The sequence below is a fragment of the Dunckerocampus dactyliophorus genome, chromosome 6 (genome assembly GCF_027744805.1).
Source record: "Dunckerocampus dactyliophorus isolate RoL2022-P2 chromosome 6, RoL_Ddac_1.1, whole genome shotgun sequence".
Taxonomy (NCBI): Eukaryota; Metazoa; Chordata; class Actinopteri; order Syngnathiformes; family Syngnathidae; genus Dunckerocampus; species Dunckerocampus dactyliophorus.
In genome coordinates, this window is record NC_072824.1 from 5,792,930 (window position 1) to 5,807,561 (window position 14,632).

The following is a 14,632-nucleotide window of genomic DNA, read 5'->3' on the forward strand; positions in this document are numbered from 1 at the left end:
TCCTCACCAGAGGACCGAAAGCGATGATTTTCAGGATCGACTCCATGAAGAAAAAAGTGGTGAAGACGATGTTGAGGTTCTTCAGGACGTCGTCGTACGTCTTTGAGGCGCCGTCAAACTGTTAGAAGACGCGTGAGAAGGCAGGGAAAGAATTCTGGAATAAGTTCTTTAAAGAATACAACAGAACTCAATCCTCTTTAGGTGGCCCAGTCGTCACTTCTTCTTATAGTCTCATTCATACCACTGAATTAATAAATAAAAAATAAATAAAAAATATTAAATTTTATTTATCACAAAATTTGGACATATTTTGTAATATTACATCCTGATAACATAGTATTTTCTTACAAAATTATGACATTATTCTGGCAATAATAAAACATTTAAAATCACATTCAGACTTTATTTTTCTAATATTAACACTTTACTCTCAAAAAACAGCCGTCCCTTGTTTATTTCGCAGTTAATCGCGACAAGTGAATTTCCGCAAAGTAGGATTCAATGTCAATAAATGGAATATTTTTGTAGTTATGGCATAGAAAACCTGTATAAGCTCCTCTAAATATGCTTTTAACATTATTGGAGCCCTCTTGATATGAAATAGCACCCCTATAGTCACCTGTACATTTGTATGACCTAATATAGTAGATATAATCAAGAGAAAATAAGACATATTAGACATAAATAATATAACGTAGACTCACACGTTAGCAGTTCCTTGTAGTTTTTTCCTGGACAGCGTACTTCCGTACACTCGTATTACCCAATATAGTAGACAGAATAAGAGTACATTAGCCATGTAAGACGGTGTCACAGTAATGGGTGTTCCCTAGGGAACCTTAGTGACGACTCTCGTGCCTGTATCACCGAACAATTACTGACTCCTAGTGGCCAATGTAGAATACAGTACTACATTCATAATTGGAACATTTCTTCTGCTTTTTATTTGTATTTTAGCTCATTTAGTTCGTTCATTTATCCCCTTTTGTGCTTGAAAATGCTTCATTTAGGCCAAGAATAAGTACTATTTCTTTAAATATGCATGTTTTCAATTTTTTGTGGCTGTATTCAACCACGAAACAGCGATCATTTATTATTTAAGTCATTTTTGAAAAAAGGCAATAAAGTGAGGGCGTGATGTTTAACTGCGATACAGCGAGGGACGACTGTATAGCATTTTTCCCCCTCCTTTTGTCAACATTCAGACAATAACGAAAGTGACACTGATTTTAAATCAGAAATATGATTGTTATTTTTTATTTCAGTGCAATTTTTGCGAAAAGAGATTTTCATTGTTTTTTTTTGGCTTTTTTTTGTTTGTCTGATTTATTATGTTGTTTAATTTATTTTATTTAAAAGCTCTTGACGTTCCAATTACGAAGTTAAATACTCTCGAGAAATTAAAAGTTTATTGCTTTTGATACGGTGTACTCACATTGTTACATTCATGAAAAAATGGTCTAAAAATTATGTTGACAATAATATCGTTTATCTGCAATAATTTGTAGGACAATTATTGTCCAGCAAAATTTGCTATCGTGACAGGCCTCGTGAGGGGTCTTAGTGCGTATGGGATGTCCTAAGAGCATCACCTTCATCATGAGGACGATGGTGTTGAGCGCGATGAGAGCCATGATGCTGTACTCGAATGGCGGCGACACCACAAACTGCCACATGCGATACTGGAAGCTCAGTTTGTTCTTGGGCATGTGGCGAGTCAGGGGCTTGGCGTTGATGGCAAAGTCTATACAGGCTCTCTGTAGGAGTACACCAGACAAAACACTGTGAAGCTTCCGGCTGCTTCACCTTGACTATCTGGACCAGCGGCTCCTCACCTCATTCTTTTCTAAGCTATAGTCCTCCATCATCTTATCCCCCTGTTCCTGGAAGGTGATGATGATGAGAGCCACAAAGATGTTGACGAAGAAGAAGGGGAAGACAACGAAGTACACCACGTAAAAGATGGACATTTCCATCCGGTAACCCGGGCTCGGACCCTGGTTCTCATAAGTGGAGTCCACGGAGTGCTTTAACACCCTGCACAGGAGAAGACGTGTGATGTGCTGCTTTTATGCTAAACCACCTAAGCCATGTAATGCATGTGTCCAAAGCGCTTCACAGTGACGTGAACCCATTATTAATTCACTCCTCACTCACACACACTTTTGGTAGTGGTGGTAATCTACATCTGCATCATCAGCTTCCCTGGAGGAGACTGACAGAAACGTGGCTGCCAATTCGCACCTATGGCCTCTCCGACCACCACCCAACATTCATACACATTTATGCACCACTGTGAGCAGCACTGGGGGCAAGGTGGGTGAAGTGTCTTGCCCAGGGACACAACAATGGTGACTGGGTGGAGGGAGCGAGGATCAAATCATCAACCCTCTGGTTTCTGGACAACCGCTCTACCTCCTTAGCCACTGCCGCCCACAGCTTGTTTTTTTATTGGCTTTCAAAAATAAATTCATTATTGATGAGATATAGCAATATCTGATCGCTCCTGATGTAGTGGAACCTCCAAAGTCGTTGACTTTGACCACTTGTTTTAATTTCAAACCCTGTATTTTTCCTACAAGAACTAATGAAAATAGAAATAGTCTGTTCCAGGGTTAAACTCTGGCCATCAGAAAAGCTTTACTAAGTGTCCAGGTCGAGTTGAAGTCACATTTTAACGTTCTTAAGTGTCATACAACTGTAAAAATTTAGATGTAAAGAATTGTCATTCTTTCCTATGTTGTAAGTTAGTAACTTACAGTTCGTGTCCTATGGTCATCATCACATTTTTCCTCTTTGACATCAACGTACCCTTCAATGGTGGAATCGCAGAAAAAAGAAAAAAATGGCAAAACACAAATGTAAATTAAAATGATTTGTTTTAATGTTTTTTTAATTACATTTTTAAATTAAAATATTTTGTAATTAGTTTTTTTAATTAAAAAATGCACACACTTTCAGCTCAAGTAGTGGTAGTCACTTTACTGTACTGTTTCACTTTTTAACATTTGTGCGACAGTTGGGAATGTTAAAATGTGACGTAAAACATTGCCGGGACACTTTGCAAAACGTTTATAACTGCTACAATTTGACCAATTTGAACAGATTATTTCCGTTATATATGATAAGTATGAGTATTCTGCCCCCTAGCGGCCAAAGACGTGTGGCGTGACGTCATATTTGCACACAAACTCGACGTTGAATTCCATCAAATGACAATCTGAGCACGTACTTGTACAAAGTTGATTTAAAAATTGTCTGTACACTTAATAATGATTTTAAGATATATACTGTATGATGTCCACAGTCGCTGGAACAGATTCATTCTACTTGCTTTAGTTTCTTAAATTCTCTATTATTTTGTAAATATGAAAAAAGTGTGTTGCTGTGTTCAACCATGGAGGCTCCACTCTATTTGTCTACGTGTGCGCGAGTGTGTGTGCGCGTGTACGTACTGCGGCCACCCCTCTCCAGTGGAGACAGTGAAGAGGGTGAGCAGGGCCCAAGCCACGTTGTCGTAGTGGAAATCGTACTTCTTCCACTCCCGCTTCTGAGCTTTAACCTCATCCTTGTCGTACACCAGATACTCGCCCCTGCAGGGACGACGAACACAAACACTGCTGCAACACAACTATTCTCGTCTGCAATTTTGTACAAGTATTCACTCCGCACTCGTCCTGTGGGCGTTTATGCCGCTTATGCCCACAGTCAACACTAGATGGCAGCATTGACCCAGCAGACACAAGAGTGCACCTTCCAGCCCCAAAGAAGCATTTGAGCGTTTTCCTCCTGACCAACCTGCAGTCGCGCTCAAATTCTTTGGACTCGTCCGTGCAGTAGAAGAAGCGACCCTTGAAGAGCTGCACGGCCACCACGGCGAAGATGAACATGAACAGCATGTAGACGATCAGGATGTTCAACACGTTCTTCAAGGAGTTGACCACACAGTCAAACACAGCCTGAGTGAAGAGCAGGGAAAGGATCGTTGAGGGTTTTAAAATATGGTGGAAAGGCCCCTTCTTAGCCTTGGAGCAACACGACAACGTCTGCAAAATTTGATGGCTGGGGTGCACAGTTTTCATACTTTTCAAAACTTGTAAAGAGTATCAGGGAAAAAAATGGATTTGTGCCATTGCACGTTTTTGGCACCCTTCAGCTGGAGTACCAAACACAGTGGTACTCTGGCCCATGCTTAAAGGAAAAGTGCACTTTTTTGGAAATTCTGTCCATCATACATGCACAATGCTTATGTGAGACATGAAAACACATCTTTCACTTTTCGGTGTGTTCTAAAGATATAAAAAAAAACAGCTAAAAAGAGGCAGGTAATGAATGCACGTAATGAGACACACCTATTCCGCTGACATGCCGCTAAGGAAAAAAGGAGCCAAGCTTACGAATTTCAAATCCTCTCCGGAATGTGACATGAATTTTGAAACTTTTTCATTACGGCTGGTTCTGCTTGATTCCTGCTGATTCGTGCTTGGTGTGACTGGGGCTTGAGTAAAACCACATTTGGTCTACTTTGCTTAGCGTTCACGCTGGCCTTTTTACAAGCTGTGCAGCAAAACAAAATCATGCGTAAAGACACAATCAGATCGGTTGCGTTCACACTTGACCAAACCAACCACACAAGCAATTGAGAACATTTTAACACAACCAAAAGTGACAAACATGAACATATGCTGAGTCTCAATTGCTGCACTTCCGTACTTATACTTATTTTTTTTCACACCACTAAGTAGAGCAAAATGCAGTGCACTCAAAACACTCAAAAATGGTGAGCATCGATCACAAAAGTAGTGTACTGTAGGTTGATCCGATGTCATATAACATCAGTCAGCTGACATTAAGTTCCCCTCCTTATTGGAGGTTGCTCCCCCGCGGCTAAGATTCAGTGGTGAACAGACATCTCATGTTACGCACGGAGATGCAACTTTCATCTTTATTCTTCTGATTACGAATGAACTAAGATAGATAACAAAAGTTACCCGTTCACTTGTAGCGGCTAGGAATTATGTGTTATTATCTTTATTTCCATATTGAATTGAATTGTGAATTATTCAATGATATCAACTACGTGCATTAGCTGTAAACTATGAAACTGCGAATTTGAAATACTAATCATTCGTATTGAATATAGTAGTTTCAAAGTTTACCAGTTAGATTTTATATACTGTAGAGTAAGAGATAGATCATATTGACTGAAAAAGTGTGTGCACTTGTATAACATACTTAAATAGTCATATATATACCTGTATATATATAATATATACATATATATTTGGCATGCCCACCACAATCCTGAGTTGCTTCTACAGATGCACTATCGAAAGTGTCCTTACCGCCTCCATCACTGTTTGGTACGGTAACTGTACAACACGTGATGGGAAGGCACTCCAGCGGGTGATCAAGACCTCACAGAACATTGTTGGGGCAGCCCTCCCCTCACTGCATGACATTTATACATCTAGAGTCCTACGCAGAACACACAACCTCATCAAGGACAGCACACATTCACAACACTCATTATTCACACTCCTACCGTCAGGCAGACGCTACAGGAGTTTGAAGTCCAGGACCACAAGGCTGGCAAACAGCTTTTACCCACAGGCCATCAGGCTTCTCAACGAAGCACTCGCACACGCCGCACGCAACACATGCACACACTCATAGCACTTTATTTATTTATTTATTTATTTGTATTATTTACTTGTATTAATGTCTCTTCTGTTGTTGTTGCTTAATTTATTGGTATATATGTTTATGTGTTTATGTTTCTTATGTTCTTATTTCTTGTGTTTTCTTTCTTTTCTTGGGAGAATGAACAGAATAAGATTTTCATTGCATAGTATAACTGCTGTTTTACCATGCACATGACAATAAAACTCTCTTGAATCTTGAATCTTGAATATTTATATATACACACAGTATATTTTATATTTATTTCTTTGGGACTTGGTCATTTCAAAAGTAGCTCGCAAGCGGAAAAAGTGTGAACATCCCTGCTGTAGGGCTTACCTTCAGCTTCGGCAGTCGTTTGATGGTCTTCAGAGGACGCAGCACCCTCAGTACTCGTAGCGACTTGATGGTACTGATGTCTTTGCCCTTGCTGCTCCCCCTAGACGCGTGCCAAGGAACAACAACGTCATGACTTAAAGCGAGTGAGATGGAACTGCATCATCAGCCATTTTCAAACAAAGGTCCAACTTAAAGCACTCAATCAGTCCCTTCTTCTGCAAAAAAAAAAAAGTGTCACACATGAAACCGGTGGAGATCAAGCAATCAGTGGCCTGACTGTTTGGAGGTTTCATGGAGAAGCATCATCATCATCATCATCATACTTTTACATTCCATGTCCACAGGCATCTCCCGGCAGAGTGCCCAGCCAAACCTCTTTCTTTCTTTTTGCCTTAAAGAGTTCTTCCATGAGAGAAATGAGTCGAAACAATGTCACATAGCATCCTCTCGCTGGTCCACATGGACAGGAAGGAGGGACTGCAGCAAAGGGAGGCTATGCGAGACCCCGGGTCATGTGATGGCGTGTGGCATCACATGACAGGGTGTAGTGAAGGAGAGCACAGCAAGTGAGGAAGATCAGCATATCCAATAGATCCATTTTATTTGTCAATCAAAACCCATTCAGGGAGGACAACTTGAGGTTCAAAGTTAATAAAACACCTTTTTTTTTTCTTTACCTTCAGAACTTGAACACAACATGATCCAGGAGGATTTTTGAATTAATTTTTCCCATATGAAATAAGTAAGTAGATATAGTCAGTTCCTGGGTCAAAATGTAGCCATCGCAAAAGTTGAACATTGTGTACAGGCGACGTTTCAAGTCACATTCTTACGTTGACGTGAAGTAAGTACAAGTAACTGTTGTAAATGGTAAATAGTAAAACCAAGAAAAGATTTCTTTCAAGTTCTATTGTTTATGCTTACTGCCATACAGTGCATCTGGAAAGTATTCATAGCTTCTGTTTTATCAGATTTGAGGTTAAATTCACTCATTTCCTTCAAAATTCTACACATAATGACAACATGAAAAAGGTTTGCAAATTTATATAAAAAAAGAATTGAACGACAAAAGCACATGTACGTAAGTATTCACAGTATTACACGTTTTATGTTCCAGCCTTATGTTCCAGAAAAATGTATAAAAAATGTAATAAGAACAACTAAGAAATCAGACGTACATCAGAAGGAAGCTGAAAATTGAACTCAGGTGCATCCTGTTTCCTCTGGTCACCCGTGAGACGCACTGTAGGAGAGGTGCTTAAAAGTCAAATGCCTCTAAGGTTGTACAAATTTGACAACAAGTTTGGGACGAAACACGCCCCCAAAGTGGCACAAAACTTGGTAGTTCAAACTGCCAACACGGGTGAGCTCGTTCTTTGTCTTTTGGTCACACTTAGTGGCCTCAACAAGAATATATGCAGGAAGTTACGCGATGTAAGCGAAGTTTGCTTAGACTAATCTAAACTATTACCACTGCTTAACTTCTTTTTACACTTGTATGACACTTCAGGATCTTAACAAGTTGCCTGTACACGTGAAGCTTTTGTGGTGGCCACACTTTGGTCCTGGAACCGACTATGTCTGTTTCACTGAGGTTTCAGTGGAAAATTGTCAAATGTCAGTGCACTAATTCCATGATACAAGCAATGTGGTGTGATGGTGAAGATAAGACGCTGAGAACGAGGCAGAAGAACAAAGAAAGAAAGAGCGAGAAGCCAAAGTGATCCGGTGCTGGAGGAGGAGGAAGAGAAGGAGGAGGAGAACTTTACCGGGTGCTGCTCCTGTCGAGTGCCATTGTAGTTAGACAGCGAGGGACAGAAGAAGAGGAGGACATGGAGAGACAGACGTGGACAGAGAAGACAGACACACAGCAGACAGGAGAGAGGAAAGGTTGGCAGAAAACGAGAGAAAACACATCGACATGAGAAGACACACATGAGGACCGACAGCAGGATGGCCACGCCTGTGTGGAAAGCCCCGCCCCCTCCGCCACAAGACACAGCCCCAACCACTCACATCACTCATCTCAAGAGGGACGTCTAACACACTTTCAAGACACATTTTGGACCAAACGTGAAGCAAAGTATTGCTTTATGTCAAGAACGCCATTGATTTTAAAGGCTAGGTCGTGGTCTCTGAGGTCCAAGACATTTGCTTCAGGTTTGGTCACAATAATAGCACACAACATTACGTTGTACACTAACTTACTTATATACAGTACATGCACTGTATTCCCTCAAATAGCAGCCTATATATTACTATAATACAATCTATTATAAATATAATATAAATATAATATATTTTACTACATCACATTAAAATATATACATATTAGGGCTGTCAAAGTTACCTTATTAACAACGCCCTAACAGATGTTTCCGTTAACGGCGCAATTTTTTTTGATGCGTGATTAACGTGTGCACGTCCTGTGTGACCCTTGGCCCACACCATAGTTTGTGGAAACGCAGCGGCAAGGCAGCAGATGTGAAGCCAGAAGCTAGGAGCTACTAGTTACGGGCAGGCATAGCCAAGGACAGCTATTTGGGTTTGTCAGTGACAATGGATTTAAATAGTATTAGCTCTTGCTAGCGTTATTAGCTAGCTGGCCACCGGGGAATATTTTCAACACTCACGTAACAAACGTCCATCATAGCAATCTGATTTATCATATTTATTATGTATTGTGCAAAACTATGACAGGAACAACATCAAATTAAAAGCACTAAATGAACAGAGAGCCACCATACACCAGTACAAGCCTGCAGGACTTGTTTTTTTCCAGAGGTGCACCAACAAATATGTACATTAGCTCTCAATAAGGTAATCAAATCTTATCTTTATGCATTCCCACATAGTATCGGCATTTGGGACCAAATATGAGGTGAATGAAAAAACAGAAAAATACAGTAGAGTAGTCTTTATTTTGTATCCCTTTACAAAAAAAAAGGGTATTTACAAATTATTTTATTTTTCATTTTTGTGTGGTTTTTTTTTAAATCATGTGGCCCGGCGGTTGGGGACCCCTGCCTTACAGCATGCTTGGGGCTATGATGTGCTCTTTTACACCTTGGAAAATACTTTTACACAATTGGCTTCTGTATTTTATAATGTAAGATTAACATCTGCATCGACAATCGTAATCGTTGAATCATATCGAATCGAATCGTGTCGTTTTTGCACTGTATCGAATTGTTCTGTTTTTGAAATATATCGTTTTTGAATCTTATCTAAATTCATGCCTCTAGATGCGTATGGAAGTGTTTGCCACAAAGAGACTTACATCCCTGCCTCTTATACAGTAGATAAAAACTTTTTTGTATCTGTGATTAATTGTGATTATTTCTGAGTTAACTATGGACCAAATGCGATTAAATAGAGAAATATTTTAATCGACTGACAGCCCTAATGAATATTATTGTTTTACATTAACATTATTTTATTCATCACAATCTATTTGTGGAAAAAAACAATAACAATAAACATTAGAAATATGACAAATGTATATAAATTGGATGCATAATATAAAAATACTATACAATATGATGAGAAAAATGCATTTTATAAAATAACGGCCCTTACCTCTCTGCAGTTATGCAAATGAACCACTACATGAATGTATGACTTTGATACACACACACACCGCTTGGCTCAACTGCTCAAACGGCTTCCTCCAAATGCGTGTTGCTTTTTGATGGCGTGGAGAATTTAGCAAGACATCACACAGTAAGCCAAACTCGCTACTCGCTGGTATATTGTGTGCACTATCTCCGTGTATTCATGTATAAAGTTGTATGAGCCACATTTGCATTTTTTTTTTCCAGGCAACTTACACATTTCCGTTCTACTCATTCCAGTGTAAAATCCTACAAAATGTGAGAACAACCCCTTGAGTAAGGCTTCTTCTTCATCTTCCTAGGCGAGCACATCCGTGAAGAGGAAGCTGCACGGCCGCATCCGTTTGCACTCATTCTTATGTTATTACAGCGTAATAATCAATTAGAGCGGGCCTGCAGCATAAATTGCCCTCATTAGATCTGCAATCATCTGCTGAGATGCCATCAAAGCGCTCTGGCATGCACGTCAGCAGCAAGGGGTGAGGCGGGGTTGGGCGAAAGAAGTCTTTGCATGTAAGAGCTCATCCATCATCATGATTACACACAACCACACACACACACACACACACACACACACCAGCATGCAGTTCCGTCATGGTAGTGTATCATTCAGCATTTATGTGGAGGATGAGGAAGGTCCACATTTATGTCTAAAAGCTGTTTTCAAGTAGAAGCCATTGCACGCTGACCATGCTGAAAACCTGCTGTGCAATGGCTCTGAGTGTGTGTCTGTATGTGTGTGTGTACCACAACTGTGCCGGACGTCAGCCCTGCAGCAGATGTTTGGAGCGAGGAGAAAGGAGGCGAGAGTGGAAGGAGGACGAAGGTGGGAATAGGAGTTGAATGGGAGGGGGCAACCGTTTTTTTCCCCACATTACTACTTTGTAACATCTCACAAGGTGATGTTTCACTTTGTGTATCTTAAGTGATGAAAGTAGTACTAGTAGTAGTACTAGCAGTAGTAGTAGTAATGTATAGGCTGGCCCTTAAACAAGCACCAGCAAAGCAAGAGCGTGCAACATCCTCCTGACATGTTCTTCATCCCAGATGGCAGAAGAACTGGCTTTTATTTGTACTCGTCACTTTGCGGTTGAAATTTCGCAGCTTCACGAAAGTTGTTCACCAACTGCCATGGCCAAAATTATTGCCCTCTTTCTTCTTAATCTCGCGGAATCATTGGGTTAAGAATATATTGACTCTGGTTGTACAAAATCCTTGAAAAAACGCAATAATGAGAGCACACACGTGATGTACGGATCGATACTGAAATAAAAACACTTCCGATACTATTTCTTCATGCGCTAAAGTCGATTCTCAAATCCAAATATCCTTCTGATACGACTTTGTCCTCTGTTTTTTCTATTGTTGTATATTAGCTGGTATATTGTAAATCACCCCACTACCTCAATATACTTCAGGGTTTAAAATAAATCAATAAATTATTATGTCTTGTACTCTTTATGCTAAGATTTGAAATACTGTACTCTACTTTTTAAAATTTACCAGACACACTAGGTGTACAGTCGTCCCTCGTTTATCGCGGTTAATTGGTTCCAGACCCGACAGCGGTAAGTGAATTTTCCCCTAAGTAGAATTCAATATTAATAAACTGAATATTTTCGCAGTTAGGGCATAGGCAACCTGTTTATGACTTTCTAAATATGGGTTTTAACATTATTAGGAGCCCTGCAGACATGAAATAAAGGTAAAGGTGACTATAGGGGTGTTATTTCATGTGTAGAGGGCTCTAATAATGGTAAAAACTGTATTTAGAAGATCAGAAGCAGGTTTTCTATGATCTAATATAATTTGGTGCTGATGCAGTTTAGTAGTGTATGGCCTTGGCAGAGATCTGCACTATCCTGGGCATCGACATGGTTATTTTTAAATAGACTTTGAGTGGCACAGTGCATTGAAAAAAAGTGCCATAAAAACGAACTTTTAATGTAATTTACGGTTCCAGAGAAAATATCATGAATAATAATAAGAAAAAAATAGCAATCTTACTTTAATTAGAGGAGTAAGTTACCAAACTAGCCTTAACTGTTTTAGTCCCTAATTAAAAAAAAATATGTTATCAAAATATTATATGATGTTATAAAATGAATTAGTTAACATTTTTTTTATATTTTGTAAATATTCACACAAGCAGGAGGACCAAGTGATGGCGGCGTTGCTCTTGTACTCACTTTGCTGTACGTCACGACTAAAACCCACGACGAGTGCAACGTGTACTAACGATATAAAGGTGAACTGGCCAGTAGGAAGTGGGAGGGACCAAAGAGGGAGAGGAGGGGGTGGAGTCATGACATGTCAATCAAAATGCAAGTAGAGAGGACGGGATGACTCACGGCCTGCTTGGCGGGAATATCAGAGCGGCATGGGTTGTCAGGGGGGAGAAGGGGGGGCCAAGGAGAGTGGGAGGAGACAGTGAGTAGGCGGTGCTTAACAGAGGTTAGACAGTTACAGGAAGAGTGATGTGAGGGTGCGGTGGAGGGTGAAGATGGAAGAAGATGGTGATGATGGAGATTCCTCAAGGCGCTCTCTTAGGGCCTCTAAAGGTCTCCAGGATGAAACTCAAGTGTTAGGAGTATTAAATGGCACTGGTTCGAGTATTACCTCCGCAAAGTACAAAAAACTGTACTGTACAAAGACTGTTTTGTTTGACATAAGCGGGTTCTACTGTATAGCATACTGTATACTGTATATTGTATAGTGTAATGCCCATTAGCACCTCCTACAGGACTGAAGTGGAATATCAACGGTATTCTGTGCTCAGCATCTGTTCTCCGTAATTATCTTCATGGAGGATGACATTATAAAAACGTCTGGACATGGGCTTAAAATGTAAAAAAACAATTGTGAATTTGAGTTTTGTCAAATTTGTGTATATAGGGGCAGAAGATGTCAAACAAAGTCGATCTGGATTTGATCTGGTTTGCTCATCTCAAAGAAATTTTGTTAAAAAATGTTTAAGACTTGGCAGAGGTCAGAGTGTGGTGTCGTTATGCTTGATATGCTGATGATGGCGAAGGACGCAGAGAAAGACCAGCTGATACAATGTCCCATGTGATGCTTGGTTAATTAAGAGCAGGAAGAAGAGATGGCGTCAGAAGAAACAGGAAGTGGTGATCTGCTTCGGGCTGACAAAGCAATAAGAAGGATCAACATTGTCCAGCCAACATGGTGGCTGCAAGGGTCTTTCTGCAGATGTGTCTGTGTTTGGTGGTGGGAGGAAGTGGTGAGGATGAGGGCCACAATGGTAGGCTTGGGTTGGGGGGGGGGTTACTTACGTGAAGGCGAAGGCCACCAGAGCACCACTAACCACTATAAAGTCCAGAATGTTCCACAGGTCACGGAAGTAGGAGCCCTGGTGGAGAAACAAGCCCAACACCACCATCTGGAAGACATGGAGCATGCTCAGTCGCCACGGCAACACACTGTCATGGCGTGGTCATGTGACTTTGCTGGTTTTTGAAGATAATATTCCCTATTGTGCATACTAATTCTATTAAAGCCTTTGTTGAAGAAAAATGATGTTGTGTTGCTGAGTTAATTGTTTACACTGCAGGACTTTCAGTAAAATAACTACACAATTAAAATGTTTTTTTTCCATTTAGTCATTTTCTAAAAATTACATTTCTTATAATAATACGCTGCCCTGTGATTGGCTGGCGACCAGTCCAGGGTGTACCCCACCTGTCGCCCGAAGTCAGCTGGGATAGGCTCCAGCATGCCCCTGCGACCCTAATCCATCCATCCATCTTCTATGCCGCTTATCATCACTAGGGTCGCGGGTATGCTGGAGCCTATCCCAGCTGACTTCGGGCGACAGGTGGGGTACACCCGCACATATAGACAAACACTCACATTCACACCTAAGGACGATTTGCATGTTTTTGGAATGTGGGAGGAAACCGGAGTACCCGGAGAAAACACACGCACGCACGGGGAGAACATGCAAACTCCACACAGAGATGCCCAAGGGAGATTGGGCCAGATCTTCCCGATCTCCTGACTGTGTGGCCAACATGCTAACCACTAGGCCACCATGTGGCCTTATTGAATTATTATTAATTAATTATGAATTGTTCATGAATATGTATTATTTTTCATTGATTGGCTAATTTGACATCTTTTTCTGTAAAGATGTTAAAATTGTCAAAAGGTGTGACTAATCCAATTAAACTACTGATCAAAGACAGTAATTCTAACAGTAGATAGAGATCAAACAAGTGACACACACCTTGATCAGCATTTCAAAAGTGAATACGCCCGTGAAGACGTAGTCAAAATAGCGCAGCACCTGTGGACGAAATGTGATTAGCAGAGCCGCTCCAAGCAGATCCCCCCCCAAAAAAACCCACTATTCATGTTTTATTGTGATATATTTCATTACATTCATGGCTAATTTGGTCTGAACAAATAATGACAATAATATCGTTAATGTGTGCTGATGATATCCTGGCATGATGAAAAATATGGTGGTTACACTCAAGGCTGCGCGCAGCTTTAAGCAATTTCCACAAAGGACAAACATTGCCCCCTCATGGAGGTCAAAGTCCGTATTGGGAAAAATGTAACTAAATACAATATTATGTAAAAATATAACTGGATAGAATTTTACGTATAATACAGTGGTTCTCACGTTGTTCTGAGGTGAATCTGGCGACACCGGGTCTTCCGCGGCAAGCGCAATGCTGCTCATAGCGATGACGGACAAGATGCTGAACTCAAAGTACTTGAGCGTCAGGATGTAGTGGCAGCACTTCCGGAACCTAAAGCACCAAACCACAAAGTGAAGAGTTGAGTTGCAGGGCTGGACAGGAAGACATCGTGATGGGCACGACTCACGGGTTGGTTGTAGACATGATGAAGCAGGAGCTGTAAGGAGGCATGGGCTTCGGTCCGTCCTCGTCTCCCCCGTCGTCGTCGTCCTCCTTCTTCTCTTCACTCTTCTTCTGGTCCGTGTTCGCGTTCTTGTTCACTGAGAGGCA

At 40.7% G+C, this 14,632-nt stretch overlaps 1 protein-coding gene across 19 annotated transcripts in view; it reads right to left on the reverse strand.

The window, feature by feature from the left end:
* cacna1ab (calcium channel, voltage-dependent, P/Q type, alpha 1A subunit, b) overlaps positions 1–14,632 on the reverse strand; it is a 144,367-nt gene that overhangs the window by 43,193 nt on the left and 86,542 nt on the right. For all 19 annotated transcript variants that reach the window (XM_054778959.1, XM_054778958.1, XM_054778951.1 and 16 more), the window contains 10 exons: positions 14,490–14,622; positions 14,284–14,413; positions 13,882–13,941; positions 12,929–13,035; positions 6,022–6,121; positions 3,799–3,959; positions 3,456–3,593; positions 1,836–2,037; positions 1,593–1,757; positions 8–118 (listed from right to left, as the gene is read on the reverse strand). In XM_054778959.1, the coding sequence (XP_054634934.1) occupies positions 8–118; positions 1,593–1,757; positions 1,836–2,037; positions 3,456–3,593; positions 3,799–3,959; positions 6,022–6,121; positions 12,929–13,035; positions 13,882–13,941; positions 14,284–14,413; positions 14,490–14,622 (1,307 nt within the window). The remainder of the gene's footprint in view (positions 1–7; positions 119–1,592; positions 1,758–1,835; positions 2,038–3,455; positions 3,594–3,798; positions 3,960–6,021; positions 6,122–12,928; positions 13,036–13,881; positions 13,942–14,283; positions 14,414–14,489; positions 14,623–14,632) is intronic.